Source organism: Denticeps clupeoides, unplaced genomic scaffold, assembly GCF_900700375.1.
Source record: "Denticeps clupeoides unplaced genomic scaffold, fDenClu1.1, whole genome shotgun sequence".
NCBI lineage: Eukaryota > Metazoa > Chordata > Actinopteri > Clupeiformes > Denticipitidae > Denticeps > Denticeps clupeoides.
The window spans coordinates 14,066-36,718 of NW_021629722.1; the positions used below are offsets into that span (position 1 = coordinate 14,066).

General features: G+C 48.8%; 5 protein-coding genes and 1 non-coding gene across 10 annotated transcripts; 3 read left to right on the forward strand and 3 right to left on the reverse strand.

Moving 5' to 3' along the window:
* The first annotated feature begins 1,362 nt into the window (after positions 1-1,362).
* LOC114772604 (probable palmitoyltransferase ZDHHC4) lies at positions 1,363-5,222 on the forward strand. 5 transcript variants are annotated; one of them, XM_028965492.1, is made up of 8 exons: positions 1,363-1,410; positions 1,497-1,614; positions 1,709-1,842; positions 2,993-3,066; positions 3,152-3,330; positions 3,595-3,720; positions 3,803-4,047; positions 4,884-5,222. In XM_028965492.1, the coding sequence occupies exons 3-8, from the start codon at positions 1,717-1,719 to the stop codon at positions 5,169-5,171; spliced, it is 1,038 nt and encodes a 345-aa protein (XP_028821325.1). In that variant the 5' UTR covers positions 1,363-1,410; positions 1,497-1,614; positions 1,709-1,716; the 3' UTR covers positions 5,172-5,222. The 5 variants fall into 5 exon arrangements, with proteins under 5 accessions (XP_028821325.1, XP_028821327.1, XP_028821329.1 ...); XM_028965494.1 differs by having other exon boundaries at positions 3,803-4,009; XM_028965493.1 differs by lacking the exon at positions 1,497-1,614 and having other exon boundaries at positions 1,379-1,410.
* Positions 5,223-5,945: 723 nt separating this feature from the next.
* On the forward strand, positions 5,946-9,145 carry LOC114772607 (glycerol-3-phosphate phosphatase-like). The gene is made up of 2 exons (XM_028965499.1): positions 5,946-6,719; positions 7,800-9,145. The coding sequence occupies exons 1-2, from the start codon at positions 6,122-6,124 to the stop codon at positions 8,123-8,125; spliced, it is 924 nt and encodes a 307-aa protein (XP_028821332.1). The 5' UTR covers positions 5,946-6,121; the 3' UTR covers positions 8,126-9,145.
* Positions 9,146-9,939: 794 nt separating this feature from the next.
* On the forward strand, positions 9,940-12,966 carry LOC114772608 (BRICHOS domain-containing protein 5-like). Its single transcript, XM_028965500.1, has 6 exons — positions 9,940-10,054; positions 10,143-10,253; positions 10,393-10,533; positions 10,886-10,993; positions 11,693-11,846; positions 12,329-12,966. Exons 1-6 carry the CDS (start codon positions 9,965-9,967, stop codon positions 12,421-12,423), a joined length of 699 nt encoding a protein of 232 aa, XP_028821333.1. The 5' UTR covers positions 9,940-9,964; the 3' UTR covers positions 12,424-12,966.
* A 1,685-nt stretch (positions 12,967-14,651) lies between these two features.
* LOC114772605 (target of rapamycin complex subunit lst8) lies at positions 14,652-17,496 on the reverse strand. Its single transcript, XM_028965497.1, has 8 exons — positions 17,278-17,496; positions 17,149-17,200; positions 16,736-16,898; positions 15,593-15,668; positions 15,372-15,524; positions 15,171-15,295; positions 14,941-15,104; positions 14,652-14,859 (listed from the first exon to the last, which is right to left on the reverse strand). The coding sequence occupies exons 1-8, from the start codon at positions 17,404-17,406 to the stop codon at positions 14,741-14,743; spliced, it is 981 nt and encodes a 326-aa protein (XP_028821330.1). The 5' UTR covers positions 17,407-17,496; the 3' UTR covers positions 14,652-14,740.
* A 1,021-nt stretch (positions 17,497-18,517) lies between these two features.
* LOC114772601 (meiosis-specific with OB domain-containing protein-like) lies at positions 18,518-22,097 on the reverse strand. The gene is made up of 14 exons (XM_028965484.1): positions 21,964-22,097; positions 21,778-21,860; positions 21,188-21,245; positions 20,966-21,097; positions 20,820-20,892; positions 20,505-20,700; positions 20,292-20,392; positions 20,154-20,206; positions 19,960-20,055; positions 19,495-19,593; positions 19,282-19,426; positions 19,026-19,212; positions 18,733-18,819; positions 18,518-18,658 (listed from the first exon to the last, which is right to left on the reverse strand). Exons 2-14 carry the CDS (start codon positions 21,844-21,846, stop codon positions 18,518-18,520), a joined length of 1,437 nt encoding a protein of 478 aa, XP_028821317.1. The 5' UTR covers positions 21,847-21,860; positions 21,964-22,097.
* Positions 19,842-19,951, reverse strand: LOC114772617 (U5 spliceosomal RNA). Its single transcript, XR_003744001.1, has one exon. It is a non-coding gene; the product is annotated as a U5 spliceosomal RNA (small nuclear RNA).
* Positions 22,098-22,653: the final 556 nt, after the last annotated feature.

The following is a 22,653-nucleotide window of genomic DNA, read 5'->3' on the forward strand; positions in this document are numbered from 1 at the left end:
GTAATGCCTTCACGTCCGAGCACCGCCAGCGAAACATTAACAAAGAGTCGGGAAGGGCCCAAGACAGACGAATGGATGCGGTCACACGCTGAGAAGATAAATAGACAGGAAAGAGAGTCACCTGCACCTGGAAAAACGGCGGGACCTCTGCGAGCTCGCGTGCCCTCGCACTCGTGTCCCAAACGTGACACGCGACACCAGCATGAGGACAGTGAGCGCCAGGCAACCCGATGCTCACCCGCCTTTAATGGCGCGGGGACGCACAATTGGCATGACGTGTTCACTGTAAAGCAAACATATGAATTCACCAATGTGGTGAGTCTTAAAAGTGTTCCTTGTTATTGCCTGGAAAATAAAGTTAACACAGAAGAGAACAGAGGGACCACGCCCCACTGAACATCGACGGGGATCATCTAGAGGAGAACCTCTCCTGGACTCCCAACGCCAGCTCAACAGCCATGAAAGTGTGGCGCCGTCTCTCCTTCCTGCGGAGGCTGAGCCCATCTCCCACCACCATCTTCACCACCCCGGCCCCAGGTCTGTCTCTACCGGGTACAAACAGATGCAGAAGTTGATGTTGAGCTCGTCATTTCAGCTAGATACATACAGTCAGGCAGAGAGGGCCCGGATGCTTCGGTACCTTTTTTTCTGGATGGTAGGAGGGTGAAGAGTGCATGTGAGGGGTGTGTAGAGTCCTTCACAGTGCTGGTGGCTTTTCTGATGCAGCGTGTGTGGTAAATGTCCATTGTGGAGGGTAGAGACAGACCTGGGGCTCTGTAATAACTGAGATCTGGCAGTGGTGGCCTAGTGGTTAATGAAGTTGCCTTGTAATAAGAAAGCTGCCAAGGTGCCACTGAGAAACGCAGCGTCCCAAGGTGCCAAGGGTGATGGGTTAAAAGCAGAGGACACATTTTGTGGTGTCACTTTCACTATGAGAGCATTCTGACCATCTGCATCGCTGTCTGGTTTGGGACCTGCACAGTATTGGACCCTACAGGATAGTGAGGACCGCTGAGAAGCGGTCCATAACGGACATTTACCACACGCTGCACCTGGAAAGCACTTCACTTTCATCCTCCGACCATCCGGTAAAAGGTACCGAAGCATTCAGACCCTCACTGCCAGACAGTATGTATGTAGCTGAAATGACAATAAAGCTCAACTTCATCTTCAAACATGTAAATCCAAAAACTCTATCAGTGCCAGTACGAGATTTTTATGAAGATTTTGGATTTAAACCCTATAGTCTAGACCTACCCAAAGTTTAATAACTGAGCTAATAAATAAATTAATAAATTATTGTTATATATTTTTTGTATATAAAATACTCACGTGACGAACAGGGGCGTGATTACGTCATCGCCTACGTTCCCGGAAGTAAAGAAGCAGGATGTAACCCGCCGACCAGCGGTAAAGCTTTAAACCAGAGTTTTTAATGAACGATCCTTAATTCGCGTATGAATTGTAAGAATAAACTGAAGATGTGTGTTGTGCAGACTTTATCCGGCTCAGCGGGCCTGGCGCCGTCGTTGCAACTTGTGTGCGGAGTTTCTGCACAGAGCTTTTATTTATCGTGATTTACGTGGCGGAGCACACAACAAGCTGCAGTAGCGTGTAAGTGTTGTGATGAAGTGCACCGTCACCGTGGCCTGGGAGAGCTGCGATTATAATCATTAATAATGTTGCTGTTGCTCTCGCCCTGTTCCAGGGTGGCCCATGGACTTCCTTACTCTGTTCGCGCTCTACGTCGCGGCCGTGCTGAGCTGCATCGTGCTTGTGTGTAAATACGGCGGCCAGCGACACCGGGCACCGGTCGGGCGCCTGTGCAGCGCGGCGGCGGCGGTGAGCAGCACGCATTCAGACGTTGCTCACTGGGATCTTTCTCCCAGGCATTTCTGCAGGTTTGATGGGGATGTTGGGTCTTCTGTAGCTGCAAATCTATGCTTAAACCGCTCATCGTTCTTACATTTACATTTAAGGCCTTTGGCAGACGCCCTTATCCAGAGCGACTTACAACGTGCTTCCATGTTACCATCAGTGAATTGATCAATTCTGGTTCACTTGGACCCCCAACTATGAATACAATCTTTTTATTCACTCTGCTGTACTTTCTATACAGAAGTCAGACAATAAGAAGGTTACAAGTTCATCTAAATATTCTCTAAAGAGGAATGTCTTGAGCTGCCGTTTGAAAGTGCTAAGTGACTGAGTTCTTTACTTTGTGCGTCACCACGTGTTCGGCAAGGTAACTGAAGCGCTGCATTATGGGATTTGTAGTTTTTGTGTGTGATCAGCGCGTCATGTCGCCGGGTCAGTATAATAAATCTGTATGAAATGGTGGCGAGTTTGACGCCAGTGTGTTATATCGTGCATTGATTGGATGTAAAAACACACGAGACGACTGCGCCAAGCCAAGTACGAGCAGCCAGTTAAAAACAGATATCTGTACCTGTTCGTGTAATGAAAACCTACCCATAAAATGAAGGGGTAAAAATATCGTACATTATGGGATTTATTGGAATTATTGATCGTACAGAGGGTTAAATTATGGTAGAAAAACGATCATTATCGTACGCCTTGCAGCGCTGGCGGTGCGGAGCGAGTCGGACACACGGGGGCGCTGTCGATCAGTATTTGATCAGAACAGCAAAACCGATTTCTTCAACTTCCAGTAATTCCATCAATAAAACCATATCCTTGCCAATACATACCCCACACCCCAGTAATTCAGTCAATACGCACAAGCAGCATAGATCGATGCGGCTTGATGGGTAGAGTGCAATAAGTACATTTAGAGGGTGCAATTAGTTAAATTGCACCACACTGCACTACTTTTGAGCACTTCCAGTGCATTATGGTTGAGAGACTGAAATGCTTGGTACTGTGGTTATGGAGAATTGTAAGAAGAATATTTTGAAATGCTATAATTTTTATGATTTGAAATATAGGGTAGATGCCGACTGGGTTGCTGAACATGTGGTTTCCTACACAGGTGCTTTCTCCCTTCGTTCCCGAAAAGCTGCAGAGGGCCGTCCTCGGAATCGTTCACAGACTCTTTCACCAGAGGTGGGCTATTCCCAAACCTTTCTTTTACTACCAGATGCTTGATGTTCTGTCTTTCGATTCACTGGCGACCTTCCACCCCCCTCAGGAGCAACTTTTTCATTTACCTGCACGTGCTGCTGGAAGTGTCTGTTTATGCCGAGTACCACTATGAAGTGTACGATTACTGCAGAGACATGGGCACCAGTGAGACCAGCCTGTACGTCCCATACGCTCTGTGGGTCATGAAGTCGATCTTCTTCTTCCTTTGCTGGAGCCGAGACCCTGGTATGTGACACATGGACATCATCTTGCCAGGACAAATGCAAGTAAAGAAAAGGGTGGTAGGTAGCGTAGTGGTTAACATACTCACGTAATAACCAGAATACTACAAAACCCCACTTACTACCACCATGTCCCTGAGCAAGACACTTTTATCCAGGGGGACTGTCCCTGTAGCTACTGACTGTAAGGCACTCTGGATAAGGGCGTCTGGTAAAAATAGTAAATTTAAAAGACTTTTATTACTGTTGAATTGTTTCCTGTGTGAAGGCACACTGACTAGAGCGAACCATGCCACGCAGCTTCAGGTCTACCCATTCGACCAGAGTCTGTTCCACTCGGGGGACTTCTGTCACACTTGTCAGCTGCAGAAACCCGCCAGGTCCAAACACTGCAGTGAGTTGTGCTATTATCCTGTTTGATGTCTGTGCCCTGTATGATTATACAGTGCCCAACTGTTCTTTGATATTCCGAACAGGTGTTTGTGACCGATGTGTCCAGCGGTTCGACCATCACTGCGTGTGGGTGAACAACTGCATCGGTGCTCAGAACACCCGGTTCTTCCTGTTGTATGTCCTGAGCGTGTGTGCCATGGCGGGGTACATTGCCACGGTGACAGTGGACATGCTGGTGCAGGTGGTGCTGGCGTCTGGGCTCCTGCATGCCCGCTACGTAGATGCTGAGGGTGAGCAGCAGCCCACCAGTGTGGCCTTTGTTGTCCAGGTGGGTTTAGCTGCAGCGGGAAATTATTTAGTCCTGACAGGCGCGTCGACCTTCACCTGCCGGCCGACCTCCGACTTCACTATGGACTGCTAGTTACCAGCACCTGAGCTGCTAAAATGTCCCAGCCAAGTGGCTGAGACATAAGAAAATCATGATATGATACAGCAGAATGTGAAAACACTGATGCTTAATAATCTTTTTTTTTTTACATTCTATGTAGCACACTTTGCACCAAAACCACCGCAATACAGCAAAATTATGGCACAAAGTACAGTGAGGCATCATTTTTACAAAATCCAGCATTTAAACATATAGGTAGAAACAGAGTAAACTAGTAAATTGTGGAAGTATAGCACAGGAAAATCATAACGTTAGTTATATCCAGTATTGTACAGTATGATGTGTTGCCATTAAAAATATTGATGCAATATTTTATGCGCTGATATTGTATCGATGCAGGGACATCAAATATCGATATTTTTGTAAATAAATTTGTTCCACCGGGTGGAGCATTTTCTTTAGTGAGGTCAGCAGAGATCGACCTCCACTCCTGTAGATGGCGCTGTGCAGCTAGGAGCTTTAAATTACTGCCTGGCATTTCACAAAGCATGACAGACAGGTCACAGCATCGTATATACGCTCAGTTTTTACATTTTCAGTGAACTCTAGAATATCGCAATATGTACAGTATCGTGACGTGTGACATATCATGAGATCCTTGCCAATACACACCCTAGTGTACTATACGATTTAAATAGAAATTCTATAGATACGTGTTATATTCAAATTTCATGCCAGACCAGGTGGGTAACTTGAAGTAACTGTTATCTCCGCAGCATCTCTTCTTGACGTTTCCCAGGATCATCTTCATGCTGGGATTCCTCATCTTCGTCTTCTTCCTACTAGCGGGCTACTCCCTCTTCCATCTCTACCTGGCTGTGTGCAATCACACCTCCAACGAGTGGCACAAGGCGCGAGGGCACGGCTGCGGGCACTGCCAGCAGGGCGGGCACCACGTCCACAGTACTTTCAGCCCTTTCAGAAGCTTCTACAGCCGTGGCCTGCTCAGGAACCTGTGGGAGATCTTCTACCCACTGTGTCCTGTTGAGAAGAAACTAAATTAGGCATTTTTTTACATTTTTGGATACATTTAATAAACAACATTTTATTACAGAGCGTGCACTACTCATGTGTTTCCGGTCCTGCCGTCCTCTGGAGCCTGAACCTGAACTGTCCAGAAAACCCACATTAAAGGCCCACCGTGTACACCACACGTGGCGGGATGTTAAAAGATATCTATTAGGAGTGGAGCAGTGAGTGGCATTTGGACAGAATTAGGGCGGGGCTGGGCAGTAACAGTGTTGCCAGGTTTGCATTTACATTTACATTTATGGCATTTATCAGACGCTCTTACCCAGAGCGACTTACAATCAGTAGTTACAGGGACAGTCTCCCTGGAGCAACTTAGGGTTAAGTGTCTTGCTCAGGGACACAATGGTAGTAAGTGGGATTTGAACCTGTGACTCTGTAGTCTTCTGGTTCATAGGCAAGTGTGTTACCCACTTGGCTACTACCATCCCAAGCGATGCTCCACCAAACTTTACACATTAACTTTTTTTTTTACTTTAAAAAATGGTTTTCTTAGAACTTTTCAAGCACAGGAATCAGAATAACTTTATTGTCGTTGTAACAGGGACCAAAAATGATAAAGTTATTCTGATGTAATACAGAAAGTAAGGGGAAAGCTAGCATATATACTGATACAGTAATTTGCACATGGAATAGAAATTGGTTTGAGATTAGGTGGAGATTAAATATCATTCAGCAGGGTAGAAACCTTGTTTTAATGCTCCTGTATCTCGGTGGCTGTTTCCGCTCTTCGTTAATGTGCTCTTGGCTGAAAGCCGTGCTATTGTTTGAACGTCCCTGCTGAAATCCCGTTCTCGCCCGCTGGTCTCGCGAGACTTGGCCGCCGCGCCGGTGCGGAAGTACGGGGAAAGGTCATGGCCGGTCCGAATTTAGCGGCCTGACGCGCAGCAGCGGAGTGACCTCTTTAAAAAAAAAAAAGCGGACCATGGCGGCGGCGGCGAAGTGCAGCCGCCTGGGCGGCCCGCTGGCGCGCCAGCTGCTGGACTCGGTGGACTCGGTCCTGTTCGACTGCGACGGGGTCATCTGGAGGGGCGACCAGGTCGTCCCCGGCGCCGCGGAGGTCATCAACCTGCTGAAGCGGCGCGGGAAGCGGGTCTTCTTCCTCACCAACAACAGCACCAAGACCAGGAAGATGTACGCGGAGAAGCTGACCCGCCTGGGCTTCGGAGCCTCGGCGGACGAGGTGTTCGCCACCGCCTACTGCTCCGCCATGTACCTGAAGTCCGTGTGCGGCCTGGAGGGCAAGGTCTACCTGATCGGCAGCGGCGCCATGCGCCAGGAGCTGGAGGAGGTGGGCATCCAGCAGGTCGGGGTGGGGCCGGACCTGGTCTCGGGGGGCCAGGCGGACTGGGCGGCCGTGCCGCTGGACCCCGAGGTGAAGGCCGTGCTGGTGGGCTTCGACGAGCACTTCAGCTACATGAAGCTGAATAAAGCCCTGCAGTACCTGGCCGACCCGGACTGCCTGCTGGTCGGGACCAACACCGACACCCGGCTTCCGCTGGAGGGGGGCAAGGCAGTCCCAGGTACAGGCCCGCCGGAGCCGGCGAGTGTGAAGCATGCTTATGCTTTTAAATTAAATTGTGATACACAGCAGCACAGCACATGGTGCACACAGTGAAATGTGTCCTCTGTATTTAACCCATCAACCTGAGTGAGCGAGCCCCCGTGAGTGGGGACGGTGCTTTGCTCAATGGCAGATCGGGATTCGAACCGGCATCCTTCTGATTACGGGGCCCGCTTCTTTAACCGATAGGCCACCACTGACCCTATAACACAAATGCACAAGCCAGCCAGGAGTCGAACCTAGAATCTTCTGATCCGTAGTCAGACGCATTATCCTTCGCATCAGTGTGGAGTAAAAAGTGGACGGAGAGCAGTCTCTTTAGACCGAGAACGTTCCGTCAACGTTGGACAACGTTGATCTCTGTTCTGGTGTGGTACATTTTAAATAATAATGCACAGATTTACTGCGAGTGTGATATTGCCCGTGTATCTACCGCTTTCGCAGCATTTTATTTTTGTGATGATACCACAGGTTTTAATATTTACGAAAATCTGGCTTTATACATCCTTACCGGGAGTTCTGTGCGATGAAATGCCTGGTCGTGTGACGTAATGACCGTAAAGGCCGGTAACTGATACTAATAAGGTAGAATATGGGCGCAAAACAGAACCAAGCGCTGTTTTCAGCGCTGATTTCAGAACAGTGAATTATTTTTTGTGGTTCCGTATGATTGGTGCACGCTTCCACCCGCCTTCGCCGACTCCGGTGCATCAGACGTAACCGCGCTACACCGTCAAACTGTACGTTTTGCCTAAACTGGTAAATGCATGTAATGTAATATAATGTAAAATCGCCATGGCAACAGCCAACCCACCTAAATGTCCATCACGTCTACATTTACAGCATTTACCCGACGCCCTTATCCAGAGCGTCCTACAATCAGTAGTTACAGGGACAGTCTCCCCCTGGAGACACTCAGGGTTAAGTGTCTTGCTCAGGGACACGATGGTAGTAAGTGGGGTTTGAACCTGGGTCTTCTGGTTCATAGGCAGACGGCATCCACGGCAGACGTTAACGTGAGCACCGCTCTGTGCCGCAGGTACCGGCTGCCTGGTGAAGGCTGTGGAGACGGCGGCGCAGCGCCAGGCGCATGTGGTGGGGAAGCCCAGCCGCTACATGTTCGACTGCGTGGCCGCCGAGTTCGGCCTGGACCCCGCCCGCTCGCTCATGGTGGGCGACCGGCTGGACACGGACATCCTGCTGGGCACCAGCTGCGGCCTGAAGACCCTGCTCACCCTCACGGGCGTGTCCACGCTGGCGGACGCGGAGGGCCACCGGGAGAGCGGCTGCCCGGTCCGCATGGCCATGGTGCCCGACTACTTTGTTGACAGCGTCGCGGAGCTGCTGCCGGCGCTGCAGGGGTGAACGCCGGCGCCGCCCGGTCACGTTTACTCCACCGAGCCGAAAAAAGAACAACCGCAGCGCGGTAATCAAATCCGGCAGTTTACATGGTTCAATATGGATTATTTTTACTTCCTGAACCGCGTTCATCATGTGACCCGGCACATCTGTACGGTGAATAAATCCAGCAGTTTACATGGTTCAATATGGACTCTTTTTTACTTCCTGAACCGCGTTCATCAAGTAAATAAACCCACATGTGACCCGGCACATCTGTACGGTGAATAAATCCAGCAGTTTACATGGTTCAATATGGATTATTTTTTACTTCCTGAACCGCGTTCATCAAGTAAATAAACCCACATGTGACCCGGCACATCTGTACGGTGAATATATTCAGTAGTTTATATGGTTCAATATGAAGTAATTTTTACTTAATGAACTGTGTTCGAGTAAATAAACCCACATGTGTCCCGGCACATCTGTACGGTGAATAAATTCAGTAGTTTATATGGTTCAATATGGACTCATTTTTACTTCCTGAACCATGTTTATCGAGTAAATAAACCCACATGTGACCCGGCACATCTGTACGGTGAATATATTCAGTAGTTTACATGGTTCAATATGGATTATTTTTTACTTCATGAACCGTGTTCGAGTAAATAAACCCACATGTGACCCGGCACATCTGTACGGTGAATAAATCCAGCAGTTTACATGGTTCAATATGGATTATTTTTTACTTCATGAACCGCGTTCATCGAGTAAATAAACCCACATGTGACCCGGCACATCTGTACGGTGAATAAATCCAGCAGTTTACATGGTTCAATATGGATTATTTTTTACTTCATGAACCGCGTTCATCGAGTAAATAAACCCACATGTGACCCGGCACATCTGTACGGTGAATAAATTCAGTAGTTTACATGGTTCAATATGGATTATTTTTTACTTCATGAACCGTGTTCGAGTAAATAAACCCACATGTGACCCGGCACATCTGTACGGTGAATAAATCCAGCAGTTTACATGGTTCAATATGGATTATTTTTTACTTCATGAACCGCGTTCATCGAGTAAATAAACCCACATGTGACCCGGCACATCTGTACGGTGAATAAATCCAGCAGTTTACATGGTTCAATATGGACTCATTTTTACTTCCTGAACCATGTTTATCGAGTAAATAAACCCACATGTGACCCGGCACATCTGTACGGTGAATAAATTCAGTAGTTTACATGGTTCAATATGGACTCATTTTTACTTCCTGAACCGCGTTCATCAAGTAAATAAACCCACATGTGACCCGGCACATCTGTACGGTGAATAAATTCAGTAGTTTACATGGTTCAATATGGACTCATTTTTACTTCCTGAACCATGTTTATCGAGTAAATAAACCCACATGTGACCCGGCACATCTGTACGGTGAATAATAAGCATGTTGTCTCCTCCTGCAGGAAGTGTCAGGTTGACTCCTGAACCATTTCTGTCCTGGATTATCCTCAGGTTGTCCCGGTATTAAATAAAGCCGTGGTGGTTTGTTCCCAATCAAAGCCTCCCTTGTTAATGTATGCGGCCGAGGGGTCGCCACGGGAACCTGTAAAGTCACCTTGGGCTGTCAGCGGCCGCGGGCGGGGTCTCCCGGACGCCCCGTGAGCGGCCACCGCCCGATGACAAACCTGTCTCCGGCGCCGGCTCTGCCTCAGCCTTTGTCCATTGTGTATCGGAGGGGTGGACGGCAGGGGGGTCACGTGTGTTCGGGAGTCGGGGGTGCAGCGCGGGAGGCGTGAGGGCGTCGGGTGGCTCGGGGGGGGACAGGTTCGGCTCAGTCCTGGCGATGAGCGCTGCCCGATGCTGGTAGGCTGGAGACACAGAGGAGGTAGCGTAATGGAGAGGTGCAGGAAGACCCCCGAGGTCGGTCTGGAGGCGCCCCGGTGCACGGTGAGGCAGATTTTTTGACTTTTCGGTAAGAGGGGACAGAGTCCTGGCGTTTTTGACGAATGTGGTCTGGTCCCCGTGTGGTGGCTAGGGCATGAGCCGGACTCGACGAGCCGTGTGGGGCTGTCTCGCCATAGCTCTGCTGCTTCTGGTAGCGTGTGCCGTGAGTCTGCCGCTGGGACTTCCTCGTGGCCGAGCAGAGGTAAGAGAACATCGGTTCCAGCGCCCCCAAATAGTCCAGAACGGCAGGACGTCATTTCATGGTGACATCTGCTCTTCTCCTGTATCTAAATGTCAGAACGTGTGTGAGTGTCTGGTTCCATGCGGTCTGTGCCTTGCAGGCAGTCACGGTCATTGTCCCTGACCAGAGCGGCCTTTTGGTCAATCAAACCGCGCGGGTGGACCGGCACAGCGATGTGGTGACCTTCTTTGTGACCTCCCAGGCCAACCACACCTCCACGGTGCTTTTTGACACGAAGCACGTAAGATCCTGCCTCAGAATCACAGACTAGTAGAACTAGTAGTGAATCAGATCGATTCTTGATCCTTATACAACATCAGTTATAATCTGGAACGTTACCGGGGAAACGAAGTGATTTCAACTTCCTAGCATCCTTATGATATATTGAAATATAAGTTTAATAACCATGTAATAACATTGTTTATGAACTAACCAGATTTCTAAAGCTAGTTGGGTCTAATACGAGGGGGAAGGAGCCTTCCCATTGGTTAATAAATCGTAACCTAGTCCAGTTAATTCGTTTTGGGGGCTGGCAGTGTGCATGATTTCGTCCCGTAACGCCACGCCGTGTGAAGAAACGCTTTTATTCACAGGGCCTCGTCTGCTACAAGCCCGGCAGCCAGAACACCTGCCTCCTGCGCAAGATGGAGGCCTCCGATTACGCCAACGTGGATGCTGTCCTGAACGGGTCCGGCCCGCAGGTCAGTGGCAGCCCCGGTCCGAAGGTGTCCGGCGAGGGACGATGCGCGCGGGTGGGGACAGCGGCACCCTGGCGGCTGGGACGTGGGTGGAGGGGTTAGCGGGACAGGGTGGTGACGCCGGTCCCAGTCTGAATTCCTCAGCGCACCTGAGGACCCCTCCCGGCGGGCTTCCTGGGTCCAGTTACAGGACGGGACCGGAGGCAGGACAATAGCCACTCTGTTGCCTTTTTTAAAGTCACTGCCCAGAGACGAAAGCGAGCTCTTCCGTTGGAGGAGCCGGGTCTCTGGTGGCTCGCCGTCTGTATGTTAAGGCGCGGCGTTTCGCCACGAACGGCGCGTCTTCGCGAGCCGCGTGAAACGGGAGAAACTGTCACCTGTCACCGGGCTCTTGACCCGAGGCTGAAATCGAGCGGTGGGACTCGTCTCTGACGGCCCGGGTCATTCAATCTCACCTGCGCGGCCCAGGCCCCCATCCAACACCAGAACCATTGAAGCCGAGGCACAATGGCCACTTGATGAAGGAGAGGGCTTCGTTTCCCGGCCCAGCCAAGCGTTGCGCCACGCCAATGCGTCTCAATCCGATCCGCCCGCCCGCCCGCCGCAGAAATGGCGTAGCCACAAACGCCTTTTGTGCTGCGGGGACGCCGCTTGGCGCTGTGAAGACGGCGGCTTTGTGACGGAGCGTCTCTTCCCCTGCAGGGCGGCCAGTTCTGGCTCGCGGCGAACGCGACGCAGAAGCACACCGAGTTCCTCAGGGTGCTGTCGGGCAGCCGCGTGGACGCCTCCACGCTACAGGTCCCCGTCCAGGAGCTCTGCCAGGGGGACTCCGTCTACTGGACCAGGAGGGCGGACGGTGAGGCTTCCCATTATTCCCGTTTTTAATTCCGGAACCTTCCCCGCAGCAGACTACACTCTGAAGTGTTTATAATGTCCAATAACTGATCAGGGTATTAATATTACATATCAATATGCAACCCTACAACCGACACATGGGATGAGGGGTGTTAGTGGCCTAGTGGGTAACACACTCGTCTATGAACCAGAAGACCCAGGTTCAAACCCCACTTACTACCATCGTGTCCCTGAGCAGGACACTTATCCCTGAGTGTCTCCAGGGGGGGACTGTCCCTGTAACTACTGACTGTAAGTCGCTCTGGATAAGGGCGTCTGGTAAATGCTGTAAAATGTAAATGTAAATACAATCTAAATTTGGGGGGATTGTGGAACGTGTATAAACTGTATTACTAACGTAATTCGATCTGTCGGGCGCGCGAGTTGTGTGAATATGTACAAGGGACGCCGGGACACATCGTCAAGTCTGTTGTCTCTCTACAGGCCCCGCCCAACAGCGTCTCATTTACTTCTGCATAGACATCTGCTTCCCCAGCAACATCTGCGTCTCGGTGTGTTTCTACTACCTGCCCGAGTGATGAGCACACACACGAAAACAGACTGGAAATGAACACACACACACACACACACACACACACACACTCCCATGATTCATCAGCGGACTCCGCCCGGCTTCCTCATTTCCTGTAACCTGAAGCTAGAGATTAACTGAGTGTTTCTGTTGTTGGGTTTTCCCAGACTTTCCAATAAAGAACCATGATATCATCTCCACAACTCTTTAGTGTTCACGGCCACATCTGAGTGTTGAACCCCATTATCAATAAAAGCGATCGTTTGGGTGATTCATTTGAAACAGGAAGACATTTTTCAGTCCGCCTTTCTTTAATCTGATTCAAGATTCAAATTGGAAAATGGATCACTGACAGTCACAAAAATGAAAAGCCTCACATTATAATTCTTTTAAATACAGAAACAGCCTCTGAGTAAACACTACAATAAACACACGTCGGCCACATATCGGAGGTGTTTAACAATGACGACGCCATGTCCTACAAGGGAGGACAGAATAACCCTCGTGTTGTCCTGATCTGATGAAGGGATCAGGGTTGTTCGATACTGGTCTTCATGATTAAAAATTGAATTTGATTGAGTTATTGGTGTTTTATTGAACTGAATAATGTCTGTTGTCCTGCCATCAGATCTTTCCTCAGAGGTGTGAAATGCAAAATTGTACATTTTAATCTGAGAGACATGCAGCACAAGGCCGAAACTGCACTGGGCAGGAGGCTTGTGGGCTCATTCCTCACCATGTTGTGGAAAAGAGAAGAATCAAGTGACATGAACATAACGTTGATGTGACGGATCCAACGTACAGAGCGTGTGGTACTTATCTTTGAAAAAAGGTCATCGCATTTGATAACCATGACAGGGTAGTTTGGGCCTGTCAGAACAACAGACCATTTACTATCGTGTTGGGAATACGTTTTTGGCTCTCTGAGGGTAACCGTTGAAGCCAAAGGCCTCGCTAAGACCATCTGACATATGGGACAAGTTGGTGCTGGCAACTGGGGTATGGAAAACCCGGAAAACTGGGAAAAAGGCAAAAAACATGTTTTACATTTGTGGCTGCCACGCTAAGACCTCTCTACACAAAATGACATATTTGTCGCTTCGTTGGGGACCACGGGACGCCCACAATTTGGGACCAAACTTTTTAAAAAGTGTGAAAAAAAAAAAAACAGGTTTGTTAAAATTTGCGATGACGCAGTTGAGCTTACAACACACACGACTTTTATGTCAAGTCGTGCGGCTTTTCGTTAGCATGCTAACATGCAAATTTTTGACCATGTGCCAAACATCGTTTAAAGTCATGTGACCGCCTGTTCCATCGGCTACTGTGATTATACTGAGCTCTTACAGCCGACACCAGCTCTGGAGGCCACGCCCAATGCTGCAACCAATGCAGGCCCGTCAAAATTTCTTTTGGAATTTTGGTTTCTAGTTCATATTTTTATACGCAATATTTATATTATTATTATATATATATATATATATCGGATGGTGCACTGAAAGTGTGTGAGGGAAAATAAACCTACATTTCTGCACACAACTCATCCTGAGATCAGGCCAGACTGGAATCAGAGGGAAATCACATCAAGCGGCGCATGATCGGCCTTCCACTACGTCGCTGTTGCTCTGATGATAATTGAATTTGCATTTCGGTTTTTCATGGTTAGCTGTTAGTTGAGTTGGAATCCTGGCTCAGGGTCCCCTGATGGGATCCGGCGGCTGCACTTCTGGAAAGTTCTGGAAAGTGAGTGTGTGTGGGTGACTAGGCAGATTATTCCCTGCGCGCCAGCCACTGCCGCAAGGACGTCCAGCACTGGTGCAAATCCTGCCCTCGCCAGTCACCTCAAAACATGCAACACGCATGTCTGCAAAGATCGCGTCGTTGCATTGCATGCACATTCAGCTCAGCTTTATCTGAAAAAGTACAATGGCTTGAAGATGAATCTTTATATAGACAGTGGTTTAAAACCAACATCCTAACTCAACCTCGACATTTACCAGTCTGTCAGAATAACTGATGGTTTTTACTCAAAATTGAGCAAAATGTGAAAACTTACTGGCCTTAAATTTCAAATGGAATAAAGAAATGGCGTAAATGTGTTTGAGTAAAATATATTATTAAAATGAGTCCGGTTGAAATGTTAGGAACATTTTGTGGGGCTGCTGCAGTCCACCACGACCCGGTCTCTGTCTGCGGAACACGCGCTTGATAAGAAAAGACAAACGAACTCTGATCTGAAGAAAAAAAAAACCATTTTATGCTCGTTTGTCGTGTTAAAAAGAGCGTAGAGGCCGCGGCTGGATTCAGGCGGATCACGTGGCGTTTCAGCCCAACACGCTGTCGTTGAAGGCCAGACACACCACGGCCTTCTGGTGGCCGCTGTACTCCCTCTTGATCTCCCCGGTCTCCACACACCAGAGCCGCGCCAAGTTGTCTGAAGAGGCTGAGATGAGGAATCGGGTGGTCAGAGGAATCGGGGGCTTTAAGGAATGCGACTGGTTGGCCGGGTCACGTGGTCTCCTACCGGTGACGATGTACTGCGAGTCTCCGGAGAAGGCGCAGTCCCACATCCACCCGCGGGACGTCTCCCCCGGGTTGTTGCTCTTGATGCTGAGCTCGGTCATCAGGGAGAAGTTCGACGTCCTCCAAATCTTGCAGGTCTGATCGGCAGAGCAGGTGGCCAGCAGGCTGCGGACAACCATGATCAGACGGGACCACGCGGGACCAGGCGTGCGGGGGCGTGCGGTCACTTACGTGGAGTCGGGGCTGAACCTGCAGCGCAGCGAGTAGCGCTTGTGAGCCGGGATTTTGGTTTTAGGGATGAGCTGCGTCACCTCGTCGCCCATCCCTCCAGCGAGGTTCCACACGTAGCAATTACCCTGAGGAGGACATCACCGGGACATATCACCGGGACATCCCGCCCGGACGTTCACGCAGCAAGGCGTGAGGACTCACCGAACTGTTGACCGCAGCCATGTAGCTGGCGTCGGGGTCAATGTGCACTGAGTTGACCGACACCTCCGGCTCCGGGATCAGCTGCTCGTTGTGGTCCGTCTTCAGGTCCCAGATGTGGATCACGCCGCTCTGGTCCCCGACAATCAGCTCAGCCTGAAACACGACGCGGCACGTTTCAACGTGAAGAAGCCCCCGTAATTCCCCGTAATGAAGACCCCCACCTGGTTGGGATGTAGACAGACGCAGTTAATGGGAGCGTTTACTTGGAAGATCCGCTGGCACTGCAGGTTCCGGGACCTGCGGGGGTTTTACACAAAAGATGAAATGAGGAGCTGGTTTGAAAATGAAGCAAATAAACTGCAATATTGACTTTAAGCAAGAGAAGACAAAAAAATTATAAAATTACAATGCACACAATAAAAAAAAAAAGATGTCACTGAGTAAATCAGTTCTGTAAGAGTTACATACAAAGATCGAGCAACGTTGCAGTAGAGTATTATAGGAAAAATGGCAATTTAGTCATATTCGAAGAACAATAATGTTAATAAACCCAACAACCTTTCCACATAATAATAACCCCGTCCTCATGCCAGATTGATTAATGAAAAAGAACAAGACGACAATATCGTTTCTGGAACTTTACTGGGTGATACTAATAGTCGGATTCTGAGACTCCAGGAATAGTCCAGGCCCCCACACTAATCGAGTAGCGTGTCTTTTCGAGGTTTGGACAGGACAGCGAGGGTGGGAGGAGCAGCACCCTTCCATCTGAGTAAGGCTGCACGTGTCCGGTATTTTACCGGGGGTCAGACACGCACCGTCACTGATACGCTGTTTGAGGACTGAGGAGAGGGTTTGAAATATCTCCCTCCGATATTTCTCAAGGCCAGGACGCGACCAGCACATATGGTCATGCGCGGCATCCTCACTTCCACATTTATCACAGCAGGGATCTACATTTGGGTAAATACGCGATAGTTTGACTTTGGACATATGACCTCTGTGCACAACTTAAAAAAAAAAGCACACAGTTAAACTGTATGCTTTTAAAATAGGGTGGTAGTAGCCTAGTGGGTAACACACTCGCCTATGAACCAGAAGACCCGGGTTCAAATCCCACTTACTACCATCGTGTCCCTGAGCAAGACACTTAACCCTGAGTGTCTCCAGGGGGGGACTGTCCCTGTAATTACTGATTGTAAGTCGCTCTGGATAAGGGCGTCTGATAAATGCTGTAAATGTAAAATGAAGCCAAATAGAAGAGCTTCTAAATGTTGTATTAAGCCTTCTGCTGGCTATTCTATAAAAGCAGGAGAGGCCACATCACCAGTGTCGTTCCACGTTACATACGTTCATATACAGACCTCAGGTCCCATATGCGCGCCATGCAGTCCTCCCCACCCGTGTACATCCAGCGGCCGTCCTCGTGGAAGCCCACCGAGGTGATGTTCTTGCTGACGCCGTCGTAGTTGATCACGGGGTTGGGGTTGTTGGAGTTCAGGTCGTACATGCGGATGTGCTGATAACCTGCAACGAGGCGTGAGAGTGTCATTGTGAGACGCTGCAGCACAGCACGCGGTGACACGGTGAAACGTGTCCTCTGCATTTAACCATCACCCTTGGTGAGCAGTGGGCACCATGACAGGCGCCCGGGGAGCAGTGTGTGGGGACGGGACCTTCATCAAGGGGACCTCGGTGTCAACCTTCTGATTACAGGGCCACCACTGGCCCGATTATTAATTATTTAGTAGAACGTGACGGAATGTAAGGGTCTCACCGGCGGCTGCGATCATGCTGCGGTCGGGGGTGACTTCCAGGGAGTTGACCTGCTGAGTACCGGGGTTAAGGAGCCCAACACCCCCTTACACGGCCCCCTTACACGGCCCTTTACACCGGTGAAGGATACGGAGTCCTGGTGCTGCACCGTCCTGGTGCAGATGCCGCTGTGCGCCTGCCAGAAGCGGACGGTGTGGTCGTACCCCGCGGTGGCCAGGATCACGGGGTCACTGCCCACCGTGCCCTGGTTCACGTTCATGGCCGCGGCGCCGGGCTCCCGGTTACGACCGCCACGCAGCAGCCCTACTTCATCTACCGGGGACCAAACACCCGACGAAGCGCTCCCGGTGTCCCGTTCCCCGCGGAAACAAGGGCGGCAGACAGACGTTCCGGATCCTCGAGGCGCTTTAGCGACCTCTGGTGGAACGGAGAGGCATCACGCAAAACTTTACTTTAATTTAATGTTAATACTATCAGCCTTTAATTTTTTTTATTGACATTTTACTTTTCTTAACTCTTACTTTTAATTTGCTGACGCTTTTATCCAAAGCGACTTACGAGGAGACACCAGCAATTCTCATTCGGTTTCTATAGATTTGGAGGTACAAAACTAAGAGCCCTGATAAGGAATAGAACATGCTGGGAAGTGCTACACTAATATATATATTTTTGTGAGTGTTTGTGCATGTGTGTGTGTGACTCGTCTGAAACACTTTTTAAACAAGTGAGTTTTCAAATGCTTCTTAAAGGTGGTGGTAGTCTCGGCTAGTCGAATGGAGCAGGACAAGTTGTCCCACCAGCCAGGGACAATAAAGCAGAACAGAGTCGATTGGGAACGGAGACCCCGTGAAGAGGGAATTTTTAGTCTCTAGTAATTTTAGTCTTTAGTAATAATTCTTAAATGCCTTTCAGGAATGCTGTAAGATCATACAGCATTATTAAGAGACTTGAATTATCTTATTTGAATGAATCTGTCTGTAATATCCTGTATCTGTAATTTCCTTTATGTGGTGGCCTAGCAGTTAAAGAGTCGAATCCCAAACCTTCAAGGTGCCACTGAGGTCCCCTTGATGAAGGTCCCGTCCCCACACACTGCTCCCCGGGCCCCTGTCCTGGTGCCCACTGCTCACCAAGGGTGATGGTTAAATACAGAGGACACGTTTCACTGTGTCGCCGTGTGCTGTGCTCACTTTCACGTCCTCTCAGATTTTAAAATGCCAATAAAAAACTGAAAGGCTGATAGTATTAACAGTAAACGTTTTAATAAATATCACATGTAAAACATATCTCATGACTAATCATAGCATGTTTACAAGAACTGTGCGTGTTTGAAATGGATCAGAACGGAGCGCGGCGCAGCACACGTCAGCCTATTTCAGAGGAGGAGGCTGGAGGTCTGCGGCGTGAGCACCCACAGACAGGAAGCTCTGCTTCACCTCCACGGGATCAGCAGGTGAGCAGGACAGGATCGTGCAGCGCAGTCCCCGCCGGGCCCCAACAGCTGGAAGGACCTGCAGTGAAGTACGCACACGTCAGGCCGGTAGAAACGACTCACAATCCAGCACAGTCAAAGGGCGCGTCGAACCTTGACGTAAATTTTACACCGCTCAAGAAGGAACCTCCATTTCATCTCCGTCCTCTTCCTTTCAGAGAGCTGCACGAACACATCCGTCTGCAATCGCACCGGAGTAAAGTGATATACATTTACATTTACAGCATTTACCAGACGCCCTTATCCAGAGCGACTTACAATCAGTAGTGACAGGGACAGTCCCCCCCTGGAGACACTCAGGGTTAAGTGTCCTGCTCAGGGACACGATGGTAGTAAGTGGGGTTTGAATATACGCAGTGATGAAAGACAGTAGCCCAGGTCCTTACTGTACATCCCAGCGTCTTCTCCGCCACGCGGCCAGCGAGGCTGCAGGACTGCAGAGTTCCAGTGTGGTCGCTGATGTCCACCGGTATTTCGAAGCCCGTCACAGCCTCTAGCCGCTGTTCCCGCCCCGGGCAGGTAACGTTGGGACAGAGTCCGACGTCCTCGGTCACCACGAAGCGGCACCTGGCGCTGAGAAAAGGTCTGAAGAAGCCACCGAGCGGTGCGCAGCGTCCACAGTGACACGTCCTCTACACTCACCAGCGGCTTCTGATCACCCGGGAGACGGCCGAGTCCAGCGCCATGGCCGAGATAAAGACGTACGCGACCGCGCAGAACGCGTTGTGGCTCTCCTGGGCCCTCAGCCTCATCAGGCTCACAGTCAGCACCTCACTGATGGAGTCAACTGATAAAAAAGACAGATCTGGAGACAGGTCCAACACCTGCACTGAGAAATGAGGCCGTCCTGCTCACGTTGAACACTATTTCCCGCCTGCCTGTCCGGCTCGTCCAGTCCCCCCGATTCCGCGAACTCTCTGGCGAAGCTGTACAGCATGTTGGCCTCCTGTGTGTCTTTACAGCATGATCTCAAGTTAAAGTGATTGTCACTTGTGATACACAGCAGCACAGCACACGGTGCACACGGTGAAATTTGTCCTCTGCATTTAACCCATCACCCTGAGTGAGCAGTGGGCGGCCATGACAGGCGCCCGGGGAGCAGTGTGTGGGGACGGTGCTTTGCTCAGTGGCACCTCAGTGGCACCTTGGCAGATCTGGATTCGAACCGGCAACCTTGTGATTACGGGGCCGCTTCCTTAACCGCTAGGCCACCACTGCCCCAAAAATATTGTGAGCTTGTTGACGCCCCTCTCCACGGAAATCTTTAGTAAAAGGCGAAAGATTTGTACGTGATGAAGAGAAGCCCAAGCGACATCTCACCAGGGTTGATGGTAATTATGGTCTTAGCCGTGACTGTGGCTATCATGGCACCGTGAAAGTTGTCAAACGTTATGCGAACGTCAGCAATGAACAGGACTGAAACGAGAGAAGCGCTGAATTAAATCATTCACACTCGTTTTAATCCGACAAAAGAGCGTCACATAATTACACAAATAAATATGCGCTGCTCATACCCGTCTCTCCTGGGACCAACGTCTGTAGAAGCTGGATGGATTCTATGTCCCAGCTGAATAACAAATCAGTTAGAAGTCAACAAACACAAATTAACCTGCATATCTCATAAAACATGTAAAGACAGACCACAGACACACCAAATCAGAGAAAAGGAATTCACGGTTTCATCAAAGAGCTTCAGTTCCAAGCGCTGTCCCCTGCGGTCGTTCGCTGTGGTGAAGGGTCTGGTCTCGCCAATCTGAGATCCACGCACAACACACACCATCACTACACAAAAATCTAATCATGCAAACAGATGTCGTTTTCATTCTATAGTTTTTTTTTCACTGAATGACGCAGCCATTTCTTACTGATTTGACAGCGGCCAGAATGTTGAGCACGCTTCCTTCCAGGCTGTGTCCATTTGCAACAATGTCCCCCAGCGAGTAGAAGTCCCCGGGATCCTTCACGGGGACGTGGAAAAGAGGAAAAAGTCTGGCCTCCACCTCCACGTTTGAACACAGCCTGATTGCTGAGTGGGTCTGTGTCACTAACAGCCTGCAGAAGCTGGGGAGAAATCAGTAGCCCTCATTATAAATATATTGGAACTATATGACACTGTACGAATGCAAGAAATGTTCATTCAGCCGTATGAAGAAACCTATTTTTCAAATGGCATTCATTACCTTGGAGTTGATGGACAAAATCGATCCTCCTTTTCTGGATCTTTAGCCGCAACAAGAGGATTTTCTAAGATAACTACAAAAAATGCTGATACTTAAACTCATCTGAAATACGTTGTCAGTCTCCCACAATAAAACCCCGGACTCACCACAGTCCCCTATTCTGAACCTGCTGGACAGTCCCCTGATGTACTGCTCGGTACCCCAGGAGGACACGTTGATGAAATGTTCAGGTGAGTCCTTGATGGTGAAGCTAAAGGTAAACCTCTCTGAGCCAAAATCTGAAATTCACACACTGGTGAGCAAACAAAGGCTACAGAAAAATAATTAATTCAATAAACAGTCTTAAGTTATGTTATATAATGAGTTACTTCTTCTGTCCGGAAAACCTTTGACATCGGTTTTTCCAATGATCACTCCCACTACAGTCTGTAAATGGAAAAAAAAACGATTCAACTTGTGGAGCCAAATAAACATGAAACTGTCCAATCTTTCTTAACATATGACTGAGCTGATAATAAATAAACCAGCAACAGGGAAATTAGTAACCGAGTCCAAAAAAAAAACATCCCCACTCTCCATTCGACTCTTTCAAAAGAGCCGAGTCGAGAAAAATATCATCCGGACTCGCCATTCGACTCTTCAAAAGAGCCGAGTCAGAGAGCCGAGTCGAGAAAAATATCATCCGGACTCGCCATTCGACTCTTCAAAAGAGCCGAGTCAGAGAGCCGAGTCGAGAAAAATATCATCCGGACTCGCCATTCGACTCTTTCAAAAGAGCAAACAACCCGTAATCAACATTTCTGCTGTTCTTAGTATATTAAACATTAGTAGCAGACATTAAATATGCGTATAACCAAACGGAGCCGACTGTAGATTGAAACAAATTGAATGGTGTGGTTGTTTAAATATATTTACTCTCTCCGTCAGCGCAGTTTGCCAAATGTACCTGTCCACTTACCGGGTGTTGGGTGTTCGGATTTAAATCTGAAATTGGGACAAAGGTTCTAGTTGTCGGGTTGTAGGTCATCTCAAGGCTGTAATCTGAGTTTTAGCAGAAACACCAGCTCAGCGTTAGCATTTCGGCTAAGTGAAATGCGATTAGTCATAAAAATTTACATTACATAAAATGTCACATTTCACACACATTACGGAACAGCGACCGAGGCCAGGTGGTTAACACACGAAAGCAGTGAACCTTCTCAGAGATGCGAAGCGGCACAGAAATGGTTTATAGTGATATTAAAGTGAGAAAAGCGCGGTTTCTGACGAGAACCTCCGTCTATACGGGAAAGCGCGCGACACGGCGGCGCGTGCGGCTTCACAACAACATTATTTATTCCTTATAAAATGTTATTTTATTCCTTATAAAAGCCCCAAAACACGCACAGAACGTGTCGATGGGCTTTTAAACAGGTTTTACTGCAACAACAACGCCCGCTCTTAATCTTGTAAAAAGTCGATAGAAAACAAAAGAGGAATTTTTGAACGCTCATGTTTCGTGACAGGCCCATAACATCCTCTAATTTAAAAGATGAATTTTATCATGAACCAACGTATGTTTTGTACTGTAAACGCGTCGCAATAAGCCTGTTTCTCTTATAGTCCAAGACTGGGTTTAATGTTGCAGCAACAAAATTGTTAGAACTTGAACACCACTCACAGGGCACTAGGTCAATCTCTATACACGTTTATTAAAATACGTTAGTCAGTATGATAAAATACATATAATTTGAGTTCTATACACTAGATACATACATTAGAACAGCTAATGTAAACCTTCCTACAAAAAAAAAAACACCAGCATACAATTTTACTTCATAAATTCATTTACAGC